General features: G+C 37.3%; 1 protein-coding gene across 1 annotated transcript in view; it reads left to right on the forward strand.

Annotated features, from left to right (window-relative positions):
• The window catches only part of GALNTL6 (polypeptide N-acetylgalactosaminyltransferase like 6), a 547,745-nt gene that overhangs the window by 497,588 nt on the left and 28,301 nt on the right, over positions 1-21,856 (forward strand). The window contains exons 7-8 of the mRNA XM_067297905.1: positions 716-833; positions 10,715-10,822. Of these exons, the coding sequence (XP_067154006.1) occupies positions 716-833; positions 10,715-10,822 (226 nt within the window). The remainder of the gene's footprint in view (positions 1-715; positions 834-10,714; positions 10,823-21,856) is intronic.

The raw sequence follows: 21,856 nt of genomic DNA on the forward strand, positions 1-21,856 counted from the left end.
CTGTGGAAAGAGATGGGTTAAAGCAATTCAAGTAAATTCCACAAGTTTTTGTGTGATATTTGCCAGGGAACATAGCAGACTATTTGTCTTTGAGGTAAATTACCAGGTATGAGGTAATTACCAAAGTTTAAGAGTTTTAAATGCCACTGTAGAAGAGCAGATGTTTAACTCTCAACAACTAGCACTGCTCTGTAGCCACCCACTGTCACATTTCTGCCTTCCTCTAACCAGCACCTGTGGGACTGAAATGAATTGACAAGTTTTGCTCACTTTCAAAATTCATTTTCAAAGGTGGGTTACTTTATATGGAATACAGGAATTGCATTAAGTACTTTTGCATGTTTCCAGAGTCCTTTTCTTTTAGTGTTAAATGGGTTTATTTAGTAATAAACAGAATTTGTTTAAAGAAGAAAGTATTTATGCATGTGAGTGTCTATCATGCTTCACGCAGCCTATTCTTCTTCAGTTAGAGTCCATTTGGGGTGAATAAGGGTAGGTGTTGCTTGTCTGCAATACACATTGTCTGCTCCTTCCATAGTTTTAGGACTGTGGGAGCCAGCCAGCTATGTTCACACGCACACGCAGACACACACAAACACACACACATGCTAGCGTCTTCATTATTGTTAGTCCATGGCCATTGTCAATCTTTTCACTTTTTCAAGCATGGCATGATGGTGCCTGTCATTCATAGTTTGCGTTATACCTTCTTCAGGTCTCCCGTTATGGCTGGAGGACTATTTGCTGTTAACCGAAAATGGTTTTGGGAGCTGGGAGGCTATGATCCAGGATTAGAAATATGGGGAGGAGAGCAGTATGAAATTTCCTTTAAGGTAAGTCATTAAGTCACTTTATACAATAATTCCTTACTTGTTTGGTAACAGATGCTGTTTTACTTCTCTGGATTTTCATTTCTGAAATGCTTTGTGATCATGAGGCTTTTATTCATACTAGCTTTTGTCTTTTAACTAAAACTAATTAAGTACAATACTACTTTGCTTCTTAAATGAATTTTTGCTAATTTCTGAGAGCTATGCCATTAACATATGCTCCAGAGGCCATAGAAAAATCACACCAAATCAGTTTTCTCTGACAATCTGGTAGCTTGCCACTATCAGGAGAAGGGAGTGTTACCTCATTCAGTGCTTCAGGTCTTGTCCTCTTCCTCCACTTACCTTGTATCAGCTTTGCATTAATTTATTGTTATATTTTACACTGCATTTGTTGAGCAGATTCAACTCAGTAAACCAACAAATAACTAATACAGAAAAAAAATATATTTTGCCCAAGTCAACACATTTAATCATCTCTGGGAAGAGGCCCCCCTAGAGCTGGTTTAGGGAAATGGGTAGGAATGAAAAGAGAAAGTCATTGGAAGAAGGACTCCTTTCAATAGTAGTGAATCACTAGATCCACTCAGCTGTTATGAGCTATATTTGACAGGCCAGATTTTCAACATGAGATGATTTTTTAATTGCATTTGGATAATTGCAATGACAGAATATCTGTTTTTTAAGTGCTCAGGTTATGTACAACCAGCCATGGTATTTATGGTATATATATTTTCTGTGTGGTTGTGTATGTATCCAAATCAGTTATTTGGCTTTTACATGCTGCATGACAGTTCTGTTGCTTTCCACATGTATAACAGGTATTTGTATTAGTTTGATAAGGACTAATATGCCTAATTTTGAAAATTTAGTTTATTATGTTCCAGTGTACCCAGAGAATTAAGAACTTTACCTGATGGCCTCTACATGCAAAAACTTTCAATTAGTTGATAGAATATCAGGAAATAGATGCATTGAGTCAAACATATTTTGATAAAACTTGGATCTGAAATTAGAGTTCACATTTAGCTTCAGGATCTTTCCAGCCTACTTCTAAACTCCTACAGTGTCAACCTCAGTAAATAAATTCAGTATGTCAGCCATGAATAATATTATACACCTAGCTGCATCTGAGTTTCAACTCTGATTAAAACAATAGAGTTGAGGCCGTACTGTTGAATGAAACGTACAACATGACCCTACACTTGACTGCCAGACTGTCTTTATGAGAGTTATCAAGAACAGCAAAATGGTTTGTATTTACTGTGCTACTCTCATGTTTCTTTGAATCACTTCTATACCACAGCAAAATAGAGTTGGAAGGCAGGGGAAACCCAATAGACAGACAGCAAGTTTAGAATGTATCAATTTACATTCTATATATTTAGGTTGTTTCTGTCACTTGTAACTGTCACAGCTGTCTCTGACAGGTCACCTAAGATGTTATTATCCTAGTTCCCATATTCCTTTATTTGTCATCACAAAGAATATAATGGGAATGCAGTCCAGTCCTCTTTGTATAGAAACCATGGTAACAGCACTGGAAGTTGAGATGCTAGATTGCCCCAGCCTGCTTTGCTCAAGTGATAGATTTTTCTGGAGGCAGCTGTGTCACACTGGGTCTCATTTCAAATTCATCTCATTAGTATATATGCCCTTGGAGTCCCTGTCTTTTCTTATTAGTATTAAAAGAAAAAAAAAATCTTTAAAAAAGATATTGTGTCATTTGCCCAATAGGAATAACAACTTTCTGTTGGAAGAACTTCAACAGCTCTGACTTTTATAAAAGACTGCTGTTTTCTTTGGAATGAAAAATGAATGGGGGAAAAAATGGTAACAGGGAGAGGGAGTAACAGAAAGGGCATTTTATTATATCAGAATCACTAATTGCTCAGGAAAGGTTCCTGGTTCAACAGTTTCTGCATCAAGAGATATCATTTCAGTCATCTTAAAATTTCTGTAAATGAGGTCAAATGAACCAAACAGGCTTTATTCAAAAAACTTGGGAAGATGTTGGACTGTCCATCTCTCTGTTTATTCAACAAGTGCATGAAAAAGCCAGATGATCAACCTGTGTGAGACCCAGGTTCAGTTTGCTCTTCTGCTTGAGTGAGCCTGAAACTACATCTTTCTTTTCCTGAGAGTGTCCACATCTACAGCCTATGAGAATGTCATAGGATGGGTGCCCTATGTTTATGCTGCGTCTCTCGTTAATGTTATTTTGCTTGGCAAATAATTACATATTATTTGGAGTATGCTTGCATCAAGAACATTTCTAACCACCAGGTACTTAGCAATTCTCACTCATTTCTTCTTTGACTCAATTAATTCTTAAATATTTTTTTAAAAGCATGACTGATTTTCATTAAGAAGTTGCAAAAGGAAGCTGATTTGAAATGTCCCATAATTGTGGGAAGATTGTATTTAGAGGACTGATTTAGGCAGATCTTTAAATTCAGGAATAGCTACAATGTTCCTTCTATGCTCTTCATATATCATCTTGTTTTTAACTTTGGGATCCATTGGTATGAAAGCAGTTGTATAAATGTAAATAAGTAAATGTTCTAGCTACTATAAATGGAGATCATGCTGATGACATGACCTTCCCAGTATCAGACTAATGATTCTTGTGGTTAATTCAAATACAGTGATGTAATTATGAGGGAATATATGCCAGAGTGAGAGTTGTCATGTACTCGCTGAAATGAGGTAGTGTCTGGTTCATCTTGAACTGTCTGGTTCATCTTGCACTGCTCTGTGAGTGGGAGTGAGGAGTGTTCACATGTCATTTTTGGTCCTCTTCACTCAGTGATGAATTTTAAACTTCACTTCATGGATCAGTGAGCTACTGTTCATTGTAGTGATCTCTCTGCTTAACATGATAACAGTAGGCCCAGGTTCCTCTAGAACAGACAAGCTGTGACGTGTCTTTAATTATTGCTGCTGTTTGCCTGACCCTAATGTTTTGAGTGCAAAGATAACCTTGCAGGTACATTAAAGAACTTTGACAAATGTTTATGTCAAATATCTTGGATATATATACAAATTCACTAGTGGCAAATGTGAAACCATGCTAAAGAAACAGTATAGGTCATGTTTGATATTCTCTGCCCTAATTTTATTTGGAGAAGGATTTCCTTGATGTTGGAATGAAACTTTGCTCCACAGAAATGCTTACCAACCAAAGGTAAAAGATCACTTGCCAGTCAATATCCTATTAAGAAAAAGCATCTTCTCAACCCAAAGTCTCTGCGCTATTGTATGAGGGATATCCGCAATCATCCCCACAACTCAAGATTTGCTACAAAGTAGGTGGAATGCCATGAGCACAGAGAAAGAGAGAAATTGGATCTTTTAAAGAAGTATGATGGCTAAACTGTGCTGGTTAGGACTTGGTAAAATAGTCTGCCTGAAGTCCTCTGATATCAGTTTCTTCATCATGAACTTGATATCAACTGCTCTGCTCTGCTCACTGTAACCTTCTACTGCACTTTGCATAACCCGGAAACACAACACAAAGGTTGGTGCTAAGTCATGGAGTCACCACGCATGCTCAAAGGAATCACTAGCAGTGACAAAGCAATACTGCTTTATGAGTTCAAGATGATATGACAGAGTTCAAGGACTAATTTAAAAAGTATGATTAGTGATGGAGAGAAAGAAAAAAGGTGTAGGAAGGATGTGTCTAAATTTATAGAATGATATGATGGGAACAGAAAACCTCATGTAGGGCAGAAGTGCCCCGCTGGACGTGCTGGTTCAGGTCTTAACTGGGGCAGGCACACATGTGCCAGGTGGTTGATCCAAACCACAAGGCAAGCAGTTGCCTGGGGAGTTGGGCAACAATTGCTCACAGGAAGAGGATGAACCAGATTTAGAAAAGGTGTTTAGAAAAAGCCTAGCTCAGGCTAGGAAGCCTAAAAGGAAGGTGTCCATCTCTATTTCTCCCTGGCTGTGACCTAGGAGTGACAGATGCCAGGCCTGAACATAGAGCACTGTCCTAACCAAACATCTTTTTCCATGGTGGGGGTTGCATTATCTTATTACAGAGGGCCAGAAGGTGGATGGTGTGAGAAAAAAACATGTGTTTGGGGGGTGGGGAGCAGTTCTAAGAAAAAAAATAGATACTACAGGGAGTGAATCTGCAGTGAAACTAAATTAACTGCAGCCTAATTCTATTACTTTCCCCCCAAAACAGTAGGTTTTATAATATTTCTATGATGTTTGGAATTGTGTCATTGCATGACAGGCAAAAAGATTCAGTATGACCTAGTTATTCATGAAAGTACTCCTCAAACTTATATTCCAGGTGGTATTTTTAAATTTTGCTTGACCTTTATTTCCTCAGCTGCAAAACCCAACATTTTTTTTTGTCGTTGTTCATTTTGTGCTTGGTAACATTGCTGCAAAGGATTTCAGGAAGTGCAGAGGTGGTTGCCATGTTAATTAACTGCTATTTCCAAATCAGAGCACTCGCATGCACATTCATTGGATGGTGAGGCAGCCACAGCCTGCGTCTCAAAATCTGAACTCTTCATAAAATAGTTTCTTAGACTCATTTTTACATAAGAAATAATATACGGTGTTTTATTTTTCTGGCAGCATAAACACGTCGGGATCAATTTTTTAATGAAAAAGATACGTGATATCTTGCTGATACCATTCAGCATGCACTAACCTTGTGAAAGCTGGCAGAGTGCTAGAAGTGACCTGATGAATAGCTTCTCTTCTCAATTACCGAGGAAGCCACTATTTAGGAAGTCCTAAATACGTCTGTTAGAAAGACACTGTTAATGTAGTAATCTCCAGAAGATAGAGAGGTGAAAGATAAGAAATGCATTTCCTGTGTTTGCTGAAGACTCTACATTCTTTAGGAATGTCTTAACTTTAAACATCTTAAATCATAGCTTGATGAAAATACTAGAGGTGATATCCTAGCCTCTCTGAAGTTAGTCTCCTCTATACAGGACTGTTTTCTCCTTACGCATGTTAGCACATCTTCCAGATTCTCCTCATCCTTGTCTTCCAGTGCACGCCTCCGAGTCCCTTTCTTTATCACCATAGTGATTATTAATTCCCACCACTGTTGGCAATCTTGGTGAGAGATAGAGAGTAGGGGAACATTAGGGAGTTGTTAGTGCAGTTCTAATCTGTACCAAAGTATTGACAAGCAGGGAATGTTACCACCTTCCTCAGTATTTTAGAGGTGCCAGTCAGTGTTGCTGAAATATCCACAGTCATCAGTTTTCAGTTTACACAGTGCTGTTATAACATCGCTCTCATGAAATCCCACTGCACCACAAGTAAGTGTTTTACTGTTCGTGACCCCACTGACTACAGATTTTGCAGTAATTGATTCTATTTTTAGATTTTTTTCTTGCATTTAGCTGAACATTGTCACTACATGAAAAAGTTCACAGTGAAGTATTCTTCCTTCTCCTTTTCTACAACTGCCAAATCTGATCTTTTGGCTTATATTTCAGGAAGTATGACTGAAAAATCCCTTAATAGTTTTATATTCTTACTTTCTACAGGTTTTTCAGCCCCATTACAGTAATACATCTCTCCTGTGGATAGTCTTTACTTCTTGCAGAATGCTCAGTGCACCATGCTGGCAACTTTGCCTGACATACTTTATACTCTTCTACCACCAGTTTACTGTTTGTCTTTTTCCATCCATTTTAGTGTCTCTTGCTGTTGTCTGTCTTGTTCCTGACCCTCAGCAGCAGTATATTTTTCAATTAGCTTTGAAGCCTGATCCAAGATCCGTTCAGTCCCTCCTCAATCTTTTACATAGTTTGCTATATGTTTATATTCCTGTTCCATAGCAGCACATCCTCCACTGCTCAGAAATCTAGTCTCTTACTGCAGTAATTATGATTATGATGTAGCATATGGATTGCAGTCTCACTCTAGCATGCACTGTATTTACATTTTACAGACAGTCCCAGGGCTGGATTACTCACAAACTAAATAGGTAAAGCAGATAAAACACAGGAGAAAGTAGCATTCGATTTTAAAGACAAAGTGAAGTGCAAAGAGGGTGATTTTGCCAAAATCCCACAAGAGCTGTACAGCAGAGCCAGAAAATGCATCTGTGACATCAAAGCTCCAGTCGAGAACAAAACCTGCTTAATCTCTTTTAAAGTTTGCCCTAGTGCTTGCCATTTGCTTTCAACCATCTCTATAAAGTGTTTTGCAACATTCTGTTGGAAGGAGCTATATGATGATAAATTGTGATACAGTACATAGTCAACACAGAAACTACTACTCTTTTGATGTTTGCAAACTGAAGTTTTGTTGTTTTGTTTTTGTTGTTGTTTTTTTTATACCCTGGCTGCAGAGCAGATTCCTTGCTTTTGTAAGAAGGAGACATTAGCAATCTTGAGTTTCATTGCTTGCTTGTTAGATAAACAGAGGCATCAGCGTTGTGATATCATTTCACCACGTGTCCCACACCACCTGAATTCCTTTCATGATACACTGGAGATCTGTAATATTTAACACAGAAGTCATTCTCCAATTTCTTGCATTTAGCACAGCTGACACAAAATGCACATTTTAAAGACAAGGTTGCCAGAATTGATCTTCCCAGGAAAATATAAAAATGCCTTTAAAATCACTCTGAAGCTGAAAGATAGACAGGAACAGCTGCTAAATGTCCTTCAAGGAAACCCAGGACTCATTTCAATTACCCTACACTGTGCACCTCAGGTGCAGCACAGCATTTTCAAGTTTTGTATCTATCAAATATAAGCCCAATACAAAGTGTTATTTTCTCCCACTTGTTATTGCCTCAGCATGTCTGACAGTTTTTTTTCTAATGCCTTTTCTCCTTTTATTTTTTTTATTCACATCCTACTGCATTAGGGAAATGCAGTATATGTCTACTTTAGCACTCATTGTCTGAGTTAAAGAAACACTGACCTATACATATTTTTCTCCTTTCATGTCTTTTAAATGTGTCTGTGGCTGACCTTCCTCTGAGTCAAACTGCTATGCTGTCCACTCTTCAAGGGCTGAGAAACCTTGTGTAATCACTTCAATATCTTCTCTAGCCTTTGAAATAACACCTTCATTTAAAAAATAGTGATGAATACTAAATATATATCTGCAGTTTCATCAGTGCACTGGGCTATTTGCAGACAGCAACACAGAAGAGATTTCCACTAAAAAGAGGTACAAAATGGTGCAACACACAAAGTATTGGCAGAAAAGGGAATGAATTTTTTTTTATTGGTGGCATTACTTGCTTTATTTTAACGTTATCATTTTCATAATTTTTAATATGTTTATGAACATATTTTCCAGTGAATTAGCTGACATGAGATTAAACAGGAGAGGATTTCAGGTTTTCTTTAAGAAGTAAATTTTACAATATGTTTTCGGAAAGAAAAATCATGTCTACATGACAGAGCAAGACTGCTCTAGGCTGTAATGAGCTATTTTGGCTTGGATGCAGGGCATTCACCTGGGCCTCCATTTTGAACTCACTGGTAAATTTGTTCCCTGAGGAGGACTCTGTTCACTAAAATACCAAATAAGATATCCTCACAACAGAAATACCTATTAAATACTCTTGATTCTATCAACATATATGCTTCCATTTGGCAGAGTGATGCCCAGGACAGGTACCTTTCACGCCCTGTGCTGCTGGAATGCAAAATTTGTCTCCTCATCTGACATTTTAGCATGCACCAAAAGCATCCAGATAGTGGTTCTATGCCTTAGTTAAGAGGTAACTAACCCTGCGTTGGGAGGTAGTAAGTAACAGCTTCCCAGAGTAGCACCTGACTCAGCTGCACCTGACTGTGCAAGTGTTTCTGTGGAACTGCAGGACAAAGCCAAACACGAGAGTTTACTGAATCTTTGGTGGTTTCAAACCTTCTTCGAAAGTTGCCAAACATGAGAGTTTACTCCATCTTCAGTGATTTCAAAACTTTGAAAGTTTATGCTAGCATACTTATTTTTGCGCTGCAATGCGGTATAGATCCTCAGACAGTCAATTACCAGCTCTCAGTTGGGTGCTATGGCTAACAACTAATAGCCTGTAAGGACTTACACCTAAAGAGCCCATAAGAAGCAACTTCGTAATTGCTTTCCAACTCAAAACTTCAGTCTAAAACCCCTCTTTTCTCCATTCATAGTATGAATTGTGCAGTACGTCTCAGGGGCTTGCATGTTGCCTTCAGCAACTGCTATGAGTCACACTCAAGCACTGGGGTATCCCATAATACAGTCTTCAGTGTCTGCATGTTCTGATTACTAAAGTTTACTCACCAGCTCACAGCTATACTGCCATGACCATGCAGAAATACCCTGTATCACAAACAGGCAAGCTCATATTGGCAGAGTGAAAGAGTCTTGTCCATTTTCACTATTGCTTAATCTTGACCTACCATAAAATTAAGAATTTCATTTTTCTGTGGTTTCAGAAATTCAGCAGCTACAGCTAGCTGGCAGGCAGGACAGAAGAGAATGAGAAATGCCTGGTAAAAGAGTGCAGAGATCGACATTGTCTGTTCTCCAGACACTTCATAGAGAATGTCAAGTATTTGTGATCACATCTTATTTTCTGATACCTTTTGCTGAGGATCTGGTTTCTGTTGTTTTTATTGGTTGATATTGAGCATATCAACTTTTGGGTGAATTCCTTTCTGTAAATCATTGGTAAAACTTTCAGTTGCCTATGTACTGTTCTGCTTTAGCCTCAGTCCCAAACTTATTTCACCATCACTCATATATATACAGAATGCACCAAATACAAAGAATATCCCTTTGTATATGTAATGGGTACGCCTAAGTTCCCTTCCAAATTAATGGAGATGTTTCATATATGCCTCTTTACATCTGATGCAATATGAATTTAAATACATCTTTTACTCTTTGTTTGTGTGTTATTATCTCAAGAACAATCACGAAAGATGTTTGAGGTATGCTACTGCCACATCTATTCAGTATTGCAATATTTGGGGCGGGTGGATCATGATACTGGTGACTTGAGAGGGTGCTTAGATACATATTCTAATCGCCATGTTAGACTTCAGTGGCTTTGTATCGCCAAAGCATACAAAATTATACCTGTAGGTGTTACTGGCCTGATTTCCATAGCTCCTCTGACATGACATGCAACCTTGCTTTCACATATATAGTTAAGACTAGTCACACTAAAAGTTGTGAAGAATTCCATACTTGCTACCCATCATCATACAGCTTGATTTTTAGAGCTGCCAGCTCCTTGCAGCTCCCATAAATTTTGGGTAGAGTTTTGGTTGTTCAGACCTTAAGCATCAAAGAAATATACTCCAGATGATTCCATTTGTTTAAATATTAAAAGTATTAATGATAAAACTTTGTGGCATGTCTTTCTTTTTCTGTCTGCATGAATTTGATCAGCAGGAAATAGATTTATTTTGTTCCTTTTTTCTTTAGAAAAATGAAGAACATCATTATACTTGAGCTCCATATTCACTATTCAGTACAATTTATAAGCCAAGTGTTTTAGAATATCTCTGTTTTTACTTCTGATTTACTTCTATATGTTTTGAACAATCCTTCCATATGTTTTAAACAGTTTTTTGTCTTTGACACAAAGATATCTTGGTTGTGATGCAGGAGGGCTGTTGGTTAACCTATTAAATAGGTTTTATGATTTTATTTTGAATGTCTGCTGCTTTTGCAAAGTGAGTTCCCAGGTAGCAAAGAACAGTGTGCGACATTATCTAATCCCAGCTATTGAGTATGTACAGAAAGCCACCACTATGACTATGAGGAGTGAGTACAGAATGGTGTGTGGTTTTCACATATCCCATTATTTAGAATGCCTTTTTGCCCCATTTATTTCCAGGAATCATTCTTTAATTTGTTTTCTGTTTCCTTTTCAGGTGTGGATGTGTGGAGGTGGCATGTTTGATGTTCCATGTTCTAGAGTTGGGCATATCTACAGGAAGTACGTTCCTTATAAAGTTCCCTCTGGAACCAGCCTAGCACGAGTGAGTAATTGGGTCTTGCTAGTTTGCATTTTCATTCATCATCAGTCTCTTAATTCCCTGTGAACTAGTTTCTGCATCTGACAGTAAAACATTATAAAGTAAAATGAATGTTTCTTTATTTTTCTGGAATAGGATGTACAATTGCTGCAGTTATGCTGCCTTCCAGAGATAACATTTCCAAGAATAAAATGACAGAGTAAAAATACAGGGTTAGAGATTTCAGCACAGAAGTGTATTTTATACTAATTCAAAAGAACGTAGGAATAACCTTAGGCTTATGGTTCTTGAATTGCATAGTGTTGTCAGTCATAGTTTTTACAAGCAACACAAATCTGAATGTTCATTTTCTGATCAGTCAGCAAAGCAGGCAGAAACTTGCAAAAGGAATGTTTTTTGAGGCAAAAGAACTGAGTAACTGTGATTTGATTGACTGTCTAATTATTGTATAAAACCTCGTTATGGAATACAGCCAACTTGGTACTGTGTGACTGAAAAATTACGAGACCTCCAGACATTTCTCAGAGACTACTGAACACATTCATATCCATGAGGGTTTTTTTGCTCAAAAGAAAATGTTCTATAACTTTCTGGAGATGTTCATGGGATGGCAAAAGATAGGAAACAAAGGGCACAGATTTAGCTTCCAGGCAGATACTAGTATTTATTCATTCTTGATTTTAATCTTTTCTATTTTAGAGGATTTTTTTAAATAAAATGACATTAATATTGGAGTCTGCATATTGCCATAGGGTAGTATTTTATGAATCATATTTTTTCTTAATAACAAAAATGTGGTATGAATAAAAGAATAAATTTCTTGCTTTAAGGGGTAGATATTCTTGGTTTCGTCAATGTGGGACAAGGCTTGCTGTAATAATTCTACAGCACAAGAAAGAGGAAAGAGGTGTTCTGTGCTGAGAGAGAGAAAAGGTTTTGCTTTAAAAGAACATCTGTGCAGGCAGTGGGGCATATGATAGAGTAATGGGATTAGTGTTGTTATTAATGTTAGTGACAGGAAGTGTTTTGACTAAATTGTGAAATCAAAATCTTCACCTAATATAGTTATATGTAGTCTCTTAAAATTTCCCATCCAGATTCCTGCATTGGTTGAAATAACTTGCTTCATTCATGGGATTCCTCCAGCAAAAAGCACATATAACTTGAAATAAGAAATCTGAACCTCAGTCTCTTTTTTTCCCCATTACAGAACAAAGTATCTTATTAGAGAATATGCTGTCTTGTGCTTTACCAGTAGGAGCAAAATACTGTCATTTCTACTTGGGCTATTAGCATCTCATACAGTTCAACACTGAACTAGCTTTCATGGAAGCACTGTGAGAACCTACAGCCATCAGTTACCTCCCAGCCTCCACATACTTTATTTATTTTAGCTTGCTTTCAAAAAATCACTTGTGAAGTATTACAATAAAAATTTTCCCTATTATGAGAATGAAATCTCTGCCCATGCACAAACTGACTGTCCAATACCTTATGGGAAAAGAGCTAGTGTGCTGATAGGGCGGGTGTTATCTTTCTTGTTCAAGTAATGGATCATCTTTCTGTGTTGCCAGGGTCCAAAACGTAGCTGATGCTTAGGGAAATTCTGGTATATATTAACATTGTTTGAAAGAGAATTTGAACTTTTTTCTAGCAGGTTATTCTAAAACAAAATGTTGCTCTTAAGATGTGTTGCTTCAAGGGTGCCAAAAGCACAAGATTAGATCTTCTGTCTGTTTTAGTGTTTGTGGCTGTCATCATAACTTCATGAGCCAAAGAGGAGATTTCGGTCATGGAACTGTAAAACTCTATGTGTAACTTTAAGCCTAAAAACATTCCCTTTCTCTGATCCAAGCCATAAAAGAAAAAGCAAGGATATATTCATCTTCATGAATAGACAATCCCTTTGATAGAGACCACTTCTGGTTCTGAATAAACTGACCCAGATGGAGCTGTTAGCCAAAATAATACTATGGCAGTATAAACATAAATGGCCTGGATTTTGCAGCTATATTTGGGTTATCCTTGAAATATTGTGTTGTAGCCTCCAAAAATTATATTTTAACCTTTATGTGAACTTTATTTTAAACTTTCCTCCAGTTTAGTAATATAATGAATAACATATTTGAGAATATCTGAGAGTATTATCTGTGTTTGTTGAAAACAATTGGAATACAATTTCAGCTCCACAGAACTTTTTCCTAAATCCTTTTGCATCCTCTGCTATATGAAGGAGGATGCTGGAGAAGCAGTGCGCAAAGGAATGGGCCCCAGGAAGCCCAGCAGTGGCTGTGTAAATGATTGCAGTCATTTATTAGTCAATTATTAGTCAAGGAAGAATTTCCCCTGGTGCAGATACTACATTAGAGTCACAGATTTCCTCATCCTGTCCCTCAAAACATTAGCACAAGGGATGTGGAGACTGAAGTTAGGAAGACAATGGAGCTTCTAGGCAATTTCAGGCATAGTCCAATTGATCCCTTTCAAGCTGTTTCAACCACTGATATGCTTTAGGCAACTCATGGGATTGCCCATAATAAATATTGCTTAAAGTGATCATTTTACCATCCCTTCCCTTGGGATTTCACCTATCTACATCTTATACTGGCAAGGCGCAACACAATTTCAACTAGCTACATAATCCTTGACCAATCTAGATAACTTTTTAAAGAGCTGTGACCAGGCGTGAGGATCATATATGCTTTATAAAGCAAGAGACTTTAAGCCTGCTCAGCCTCCCCTATCACTAAATAACCGTTACTGTACCACACACATTAAAGTGTATCATGACATCGATTTTCTGTGTCCTTATTATCATATTTTTTACCTTCTCATCTGCCACTCATGACCTGCAAGGCCCAGACATATTTTTTGCTGACACTTACACCATAAATTGAAAGACATCCATGTATAAAATGCTCTGCCAGTAAAACTGTTCAGCGGTACAGAACAAAAGTAAAGCAAACTGAAAAAATCCATAATAGATTTATAAAACAGACCATGAGAAACAAAGGACATACAGCTGAAAAAATTTCTGGAGATGTCTCAGGAAGTTGCTGCTTGCCAAATGCAGTCAATGCCCAATTTACAGGTAATTGCACATAAAGCAAGATTAATGAGCATACAGATGTCAACAGTCATTCTACATTGTAATGAGGAAGCACCACATAATTATCATTCATTCCCTACCTGTCAACCTCTGCACAAAACTGCAGCTACTAATAACTATTTTGGTCTGTTTGTTTTTGGTAAAACATATATATAAAGAGTGAGTCCCCAAATCTTAAAATCCTATGCAAGATGCTGCCCCATTAAGAAGTTCTGGATTGTTTTACTGGATTGTTTTAGTAGCTTTGGTATTTTTGAGAGATGCTTCATTTTTTAGAATTCTAGCTATGCCATTTTGTCTTAGTTATCTAATAAAATAGACTTTAAAATATGACTAGCAATTTCTTGCAGATATATCCCAGTTTATTATTTATTTAGCTCCCTATTTGGGGGGGATTTTTTTCTATTCATGATTCTGTAAACACCGTAAAAAGTCTATCAATAAAAGCTCACTGTTCCATAGGATATGCAGAGATAAAGTCAGAATTTCAATATATGTCTACAGAAGTTTCTTTCATTTGCAGGTATTTTTCAGAGATTTTTAGCAATTACTACAGAACATTAGAGTGTTAGCCCTTTCTGAAGACAGGAAAGGGCAAACCCAGTGAAGTTCACGTTTGGATGCTAACCCAGCAGCATGGTGAATCCTAATCTTAACTTGAATTCCTCCCTGCACTCCAGGACTTGGGATCCCAGAGCCCAGTGATCCTCTGACCCAGCAGGCACAAGCATGATGACACTTGCCTCATTACACTGTGTTGCTGAATTGGAACTTGCAAGAGTTTGGGTTCAGGAATTCAGCTGATAAAGGTGGGTTCAGATTCCCACCTGAACCATTTGCTCAGCCTTTTCCTGTGGCTTCAAAAGGGATCTTTAAATAAAATTACTGTAGCTGCACCATCTGGTGCTATGACCACATTTGCATTTTTGACAGAGCTTCCTTCAATGTTAAGACTGCTTTTTTTTTTTTTTTCCAGCTGCAAGTGGTGTTTGGGTTTTCTTAAAACAGCACTTGAACATTTCTCTTTTCAGTTTCCAGTCAAGTTACAGAACCAAGGAGAATCAGTTAGGTAAAGTAAGTTCATAAGACTCATATTTTCTAGTGACCACAATATAAAGTGATAGACATGGTGTGCTGTTAAAGGGACCATGCTGATACTTTTGCAATCACCATTTTAGCACAAAAGCCTGTAGCACAAATTCAGTTATGATTCAGCAATCACAATAAGCAACTGAAACATCAGCTTGGAATAAGCAAATAATTTATGAATCAAGCAAGAATTACCTTCTTGCAACAGCACAATTATAATGTATTATAATGATGATAGTTATTCAATGCAATTTTAAATTTACATTCTATGTTTCTTTAATTTAGCGGATTTATGAATTCATCATTAAATTAATTAAATTAAGATCTCAAACAGAGCACTTAGAAAAAAAGTTTCAAGTCATATCTACTAATCCTTGAATACAAGAAGGCAAAGTAACTTTAAAAAATGCTAATTTAATGTTTTCTTCAATCTGGATAAATGTTTTGTTTTTAAGATAATAAATGCAATCGGACAGGCAGTTTAACAATTAGCTATCTGAAAGAAATACAAAGAAGACAGAGAATTCGATGTTTCTGGGTAACAACAGCATCAAAGTGATGGTAACTACTTCCCAGGATTCATTCAACAAACTAGCAATGGAACCCAAGTTAAGTAGCTTAATAAATGGATTTGGAGTCAGATCCCTGAACTCTCTTCCAGGCTTAACTGCTCAGGTGAGCTCTAGTCTAAATGTGCCCACAGTATGAGTCTGTAAGGTGATCATCGCACTAGTCAACAAATTTGCAGAGATGTTGTTACACTGTCACTCTGCTTTCTGCTGAGTAGTGGGTAGGAAATAAATGTTTTCCTACCTGGGTTGACTGGGTGGACTGTAAAATGCATATATGCTTCTTATTTGCAAAAAGCATGAATAACAGTAGGCACATGTAAGTAAATACAAGTCTTAACCAATAGTTGGCAGTTCCATATACAAATAATAAAGCTATGAGATAAAGTGATTTTTGTTCACAGGGAACATCTGTGGCTATATTTATCCCCCTCTAAAACAGTAATCTCCAGAGGGGCCATGAGGACATGCTGTACTCTGACCTCCCTCCCTCCCTCCCCGTGACTACCCTATAAGCAGGCCACAGGGGCCTGCAGCCATGGAGTCAGGTTGGGGCAGGAAGCATCCTCATGGCACACCATGCCAATCCCTGCATCCACGCCAAGAACTCACTGCCCACAAAGCCCCAAAGCCTCGTCTCAAGTCATGGCCTTAATCCTTTCCCCAATGAGCAATGCAGATGTATCCTTTAGTCAGCAGTTTGTAATTCTTTTGCAATTTGTAGATCTTTAAAATTTTGCAGTGGAGGTAGGAGCCTCTATACAGAAAATTGAAGTCTTGGCTGTTTTTAGGTAACATCTGTGGAATTTCAGTTCAAGGTATTTGCAGATTACAGGCTGAAAACAAATAGACTTTCTCTTCTCTGCCAGCTGTTCTGTGCTAACTCTCACAAGAGCTATTTATATACACCACCAGCCTTGTCACCTAGTTAGCATACTGTGAGAAGCATTTCTTTTATACCTGCAGGCATCTGTTTATTTGGTTGCTTTTTCACACAAATAAAAACCATTTCTGGAAAGAAATCTGAGAAGGTTTAATCCTGGTTAAGTGAAAAGAACCAAGAGAAGAAACCCAAGATGGGGGAAAGATTGGAAAACAGTAGCCTAATCCTAAAGATAAAAGGAAGTTAGGCAAGAAGGGAAAAGGATGAAAACCCCCATTTAGACTTATCCGATGTGGACAGTTTAAATATTCAGACCTGCGTGTCACAAATCTATAATTAGCATCCAGGAGAACACTCCTGTGGTTTCACTTTCATGTAGACATGTATGGAAATGAGAAATGGTTGTGTTCTGACACCTAAGGAAGGATGTTTGCCTGAAATGTAGGGTATTGTCTTTCTCCCTGTTAGTGCTGTGGAGTTTTGTATGTTGTTGCCTCTGTCATAGTAATCCACACTTGTTGGATGGGTTCCTCCACTCAAACATTGCTCCCCTTCCTCTATGGTGATTTATTGTGACATTATGCTACCTGTTTTCCAGGGGAGCATAAAGTATAGTTGTCTTGGCTGGATGGATCCCAATGCACTTCTTAAGTCCTTTTTACGCAGGGCTGTATATTATTCATTCCAGCCAAATGAAATACAGCTGCTTCCAGAAGGAAACAGGGCACCCATTTTGTAGCAGCAACAACTCTGTGCTCAGTCAGACCCTCTCTTATATTTCAGAACTGAAATACCTTTGCAAAGACCTGCAAAGAATCACTTAGACATACTGTGGTGACTCATATTTGATTGGTGTGATTGAATGTAATTTTAGATATCTTGGCCAATGAAAGAAAAGACTACTGTGACAAATAAGATTACACCAGCTAGGTCTGTGTCTGCTGATGGCATCCAGTTTCCTGGAAAATGTTCAGATTGAACATCCAACAACAGGAACTTGTTGCAGGATCCAAATGTTCCTCTAGTTGTTTAATGTTGACAAAATCTGTGAACTGGGGTCAGGGTTTTCCTGATGCAAAGAATGAGATAGGTACAAAAGAGGAAAGAACAGGTTATGCAGGTGAAGCGAAACAAATAATAAAACTGTTGTACTGCTATAGTGCCACTGGATTAAAAAAATCTACTTTATAACATTCGGAGAAACTGAAAATAGACATTACATTTTTATGGTAATTTAGCTATTGCATTTAGAGTAAAAGTTGGTAATGATGGAAAGGATGAAATTATGCAAATTTCCAATGTGGAATAGTATATAGCTAGGTATCTTTCATATAAATGCTGTCATTCCTAGCCAGCGCACGAGCCACATTTCTAAAACAGGGAACTACTCTCTACCTGTTGGGGCCAATCTAGTTAAACTTTACTTAGAAGGAATATTTATGAATCTGTCCCTGTTTTAGTCCATTTTTCCATTCCCTGGCCGCCTTCTCAGTGGGCTTGTTTGAATAATAGCATGTCCCTTGAAAATGGCAGACGATCTCACTAAACATACTTTAAAAAGAGGGACAGTTACTTGATCGAAGAGATGAATCTTCCCTACTCACCGAAGGAAGTGAAAAGGACAAAATGGTCCATGAAAAAATAGCAAGTGGAGAAGTCCTCATTTATCTCTCTTTTTCTCCAGTCAAGAAAAATTCAAATTGATTTTAACTCTTTTATTGAAGTCCAGATATTTCTAGGGAAGATATTTGTGGCATTTTAATTTCCTGTCTTGCTAGGAATGTTGCTGAATGAAAGCACAAAACAAAGTCACAGTCTTAACTGTGGGAATTCCTACAAACTTAAAGCAAACTTGTCCAAAAGGATTTCCAGAGATCCTATTAAAGTTGTACCAGTGTCACAAAAGTTAATTAAATTGAGAATGCGTACATGGGGCAACTGATACAGCTGATGAGTCAGTCATACTGGGGTTGCCATCACTTTTGCATGCATCTCACAGCTTCTTGGTGACAGCTGTCACAACCTTCCATATAGAAATATGCATATACTGAAACATCATTGGGTTTTATTCTTCCTCATTCAGCAAATTTCATTGAATATGGCAAGTAGAGAGAACCAGTTATCATTGGTCTGTCATGGATAGGTCCTGAGAAACTCCTCGGATGTCCATCTAATGTCCCTATGACTTCCTCGCATTGTGTGTCAGTTCATGTATATGTGTTCATTCAACTCATTAATATTGAATTGTTTTTCATTTAACCTCTCCTATTTAATTTTTCTTTCTGTTTTTCCTTTTTCTATTAAAAGTCCAGCTTTATAAATGTGGACACCTGTAAAATTAGTTTGACAACTGAGCCAAGCTACAGTAGTTTTTCAGCTGCAGTCCAAAGACACTTATTTCATTTTGACTTTTTGTATGCATTTAGATGAGGTGCTCAAACTGAAGTAAAAGAATCGGAGCCAGTGTGATCTACCCCAAAGACACCCCAAAACTGATTCTTATTTTGATAAAGATATTCGATGCCATTTGAGAAAATGGAACTTAATGGAGTCTTCTTTAAAGATTAAACAAAGAGTATCAGAGACAGAAATCTGAAAGATTGAAATCCAACTCTTGTTTTGGTTGTTCTAAATTCTTTGTAGATTAGCTTCGCTGGGAGACTAGAGTGCTTAAATGATGCTGTAAGACATTCACAAAATGCTGCCTAATCTGCTAGACTCTTAAAGTCCTTTGATCTCTGAGTTTCTGCAGCAGTATACACACATATGTGGCAAAGTCCTAACAGAGTCAAACCTCTTAGCCTCTATTTTACCATTTGACCCTGTTAGGATTTGGTAGATATTCATTCCCATACATATCTCACTTGTGAGGGCTTAATACATTGACTTGCTCAGATTGCATCCAACCCTGCATGAGGCTCAGGCATAGAGGAAGTGACAGTCCTCCTTTCTCCACAACGTAGAGCATTCACCCAGATTGTGGGAAAGGCAATTCCAGGAGACTTGTAAAGGGCTTGAAATCACATCCCTTATATTACAGTAAGTGACTCAATCAGTAGGCCTTCAAGTGTTCAGCGATGAGCTCTCTCGTTTACATTGTGTCCCTCTTATTGTTGGTGATAAGGTGAGTAAAGGACCAGAAGCTCACTGACATATGTGACAGAGAAGAGTTACATTTCTAGGAGGTTCTTCACATAACGCCAAGCTACTTTTCATGATAGACAGCAAGAGAACTGGGATCTGCAACTTACTGGAGCTCGTTCCTCTTGGAAAGCATGTATTTTTGCTCCAGGAACATGCTAAGTAAACATATTCCAAATAGTAATGTATGAGATGTTTGCAGTTGTTTTACTTGCAAGGTTGCAACTGATTAGCTTTCTGGAATGCAATTCTATCTGACTGCATTCAGTTCAAGTATGAGGATTAATTGCAATTTAAAGTTTTTCACTATTGGTCTGAACATGAATATTCTAAAAGGAAGTGTGGTAATTATTAAGGCAAAATATCAGCCTGTGTAGCAATAATAAGGATAATAAAACCAAGATAACTTAGGTCAACAAACCTCATTTAGATTAAAACATGTGGAAGCTGAGTGCTTACTTGTAACTGACAACTTCAGAGAGAGCTTCCTGCTAATGCATGATAGAGTTTCTTATAGTCATGTACATAAACAGTTTGGAGATTTAGAGCTAGCCAATCAAGAGTTTGTATTTTTAAAAGGGAAACTTAAAATTCAAAGGGCTGCCTCACATAGGCTCAGCTTATGATGGCAATATAAAAATATACTAAACATATATAGGCTCTTTAAGAGATGCAACAAGGCTTTGGAAGATTTTTAGCATATAATGGAGAGAATGGTTTTGGAAGAACTGAGGGATAAAGTTTTAAACAAATTTGGCTAATGAGTTTTGGCTGATACTTGGGGAATGGTGGGGGAGGACTGTACTTTTTTTTGTAAATGCAATGTTTTGAAGGGTTTCTACCAGAAAAACAGTGATAGAGGACTCATTGGAAAACAAAGAGCTTTTGACTGGTGAATGAGAATTTTGAACTAATGACCAGATATAACAATATGAAGTATTTCTGTTGGACTCCTGTTTTATTCAGTTCTAATCATGTAAGGAGGAATGCATTTTTTTTTTTTTGGATTAGCCAAATAACTGAAGGGAAAACTCTAGCAGAGTCTACTCTTAATATTGAGGAGGTAAGTCTCTGCTGGAGTTACTTATAATTTTTCTTTCCTAAGGAAATTATTTTACTGTTCTTCTACTATAAGGTTCTTTTTACTGTATGGTTTCTTAGTATGAAAATAACACTGTTAGATAAAGTGATTACCAAAATAGTATCATACTTATAGGCTTAAATTGTATTTTCATTGTAATAAATGAGGTGTACAGCATATACGAGTGGAAAATATGCTAGAAAGATTACACCTGTGTTCATGATTTTGGCTTCCTGGTTTAATGCACTTAAATCATATTTTGGCCTTATCTACAAAGTTTCGTCACATAATATTTTCACTTGTCAGGGTATTTTTGCATTATAGGATTTATACCAGAAAGGTGAGATTGTCATGTAGATGTTCCTGAATTTGGTCTGGTTTTCCTTGTCCTACCCCATTCCTTTATTCTTGAATTCTAATTTCACGTGAAGTAAAGTAATTTAGGTTTTCATGAAATTACAACAAAGGTCAACCTTATGTATGTGGGGAGTAAGTCATTTTGAAATGGGGACATAAGTGTTGTGATTTTAATTGCACTTGCTTTATCCTTGCAGATTTTAATTTATTTGCTTCATAGGGACAAAGTGCATAGTAATGTATCTTGCAGTGTCAGCTGAATGTACTTCATTTGTTCTGTATCTTGCTGTCTTTGTATTCAGATAAGCTTTATTAGTTCAGAGACATTTAGTTTGTGCAGATTAATAAAATTCAGGAAAGGAATTTTCAAATGAATCTTGAAAGCACATCAGAGTAAGAATCAGGCTTACTTATATGCAGAGAATGTTCTAAGAAGAAACATTACCTTATGTTGCTGATAATCAGATGTATATTGTCCTCTAGCTTATTACAGAGCAAATCTCAACATTTTGCAGTTAGCGTTCTATAAAAAGAATATTACAAAACTTGATGATCTTGTTTTTACAAACAAAGCAATAAGAATCCCCTAGTGTCTCAATGTCATCCAGTGAGGTGTTGCTTTATTGCTGGGATAAGAGGTTATTGGGCAGCTGGAGAAGTGCAGAATAGACTAAGCCCATACTTAACTATGACATCTGCATATAAATTTGTGTGAATTAAGTTGCAGGAGGAATTTTAAAAGCAAACAAAAATACAGAAAAGTTTGCCTTCTATTTAGACTGCATGACTAAAAGCAACTATAAAATAT

The sequence above is a fragment of the Apteryx mantelli genome, chromosome 5, assembly GCF_036417845.1.
Source record: "Apteryx mantelli isolate bAptMan1 chromosome 5, bAptMan1.hap1, whole genome shotgun sequence".
NCBI lineage: Eukaryota > Metazoa > Chordata > Aves > Apterygiformes > Apterygidae > Apteryx > Apteryx mantelli.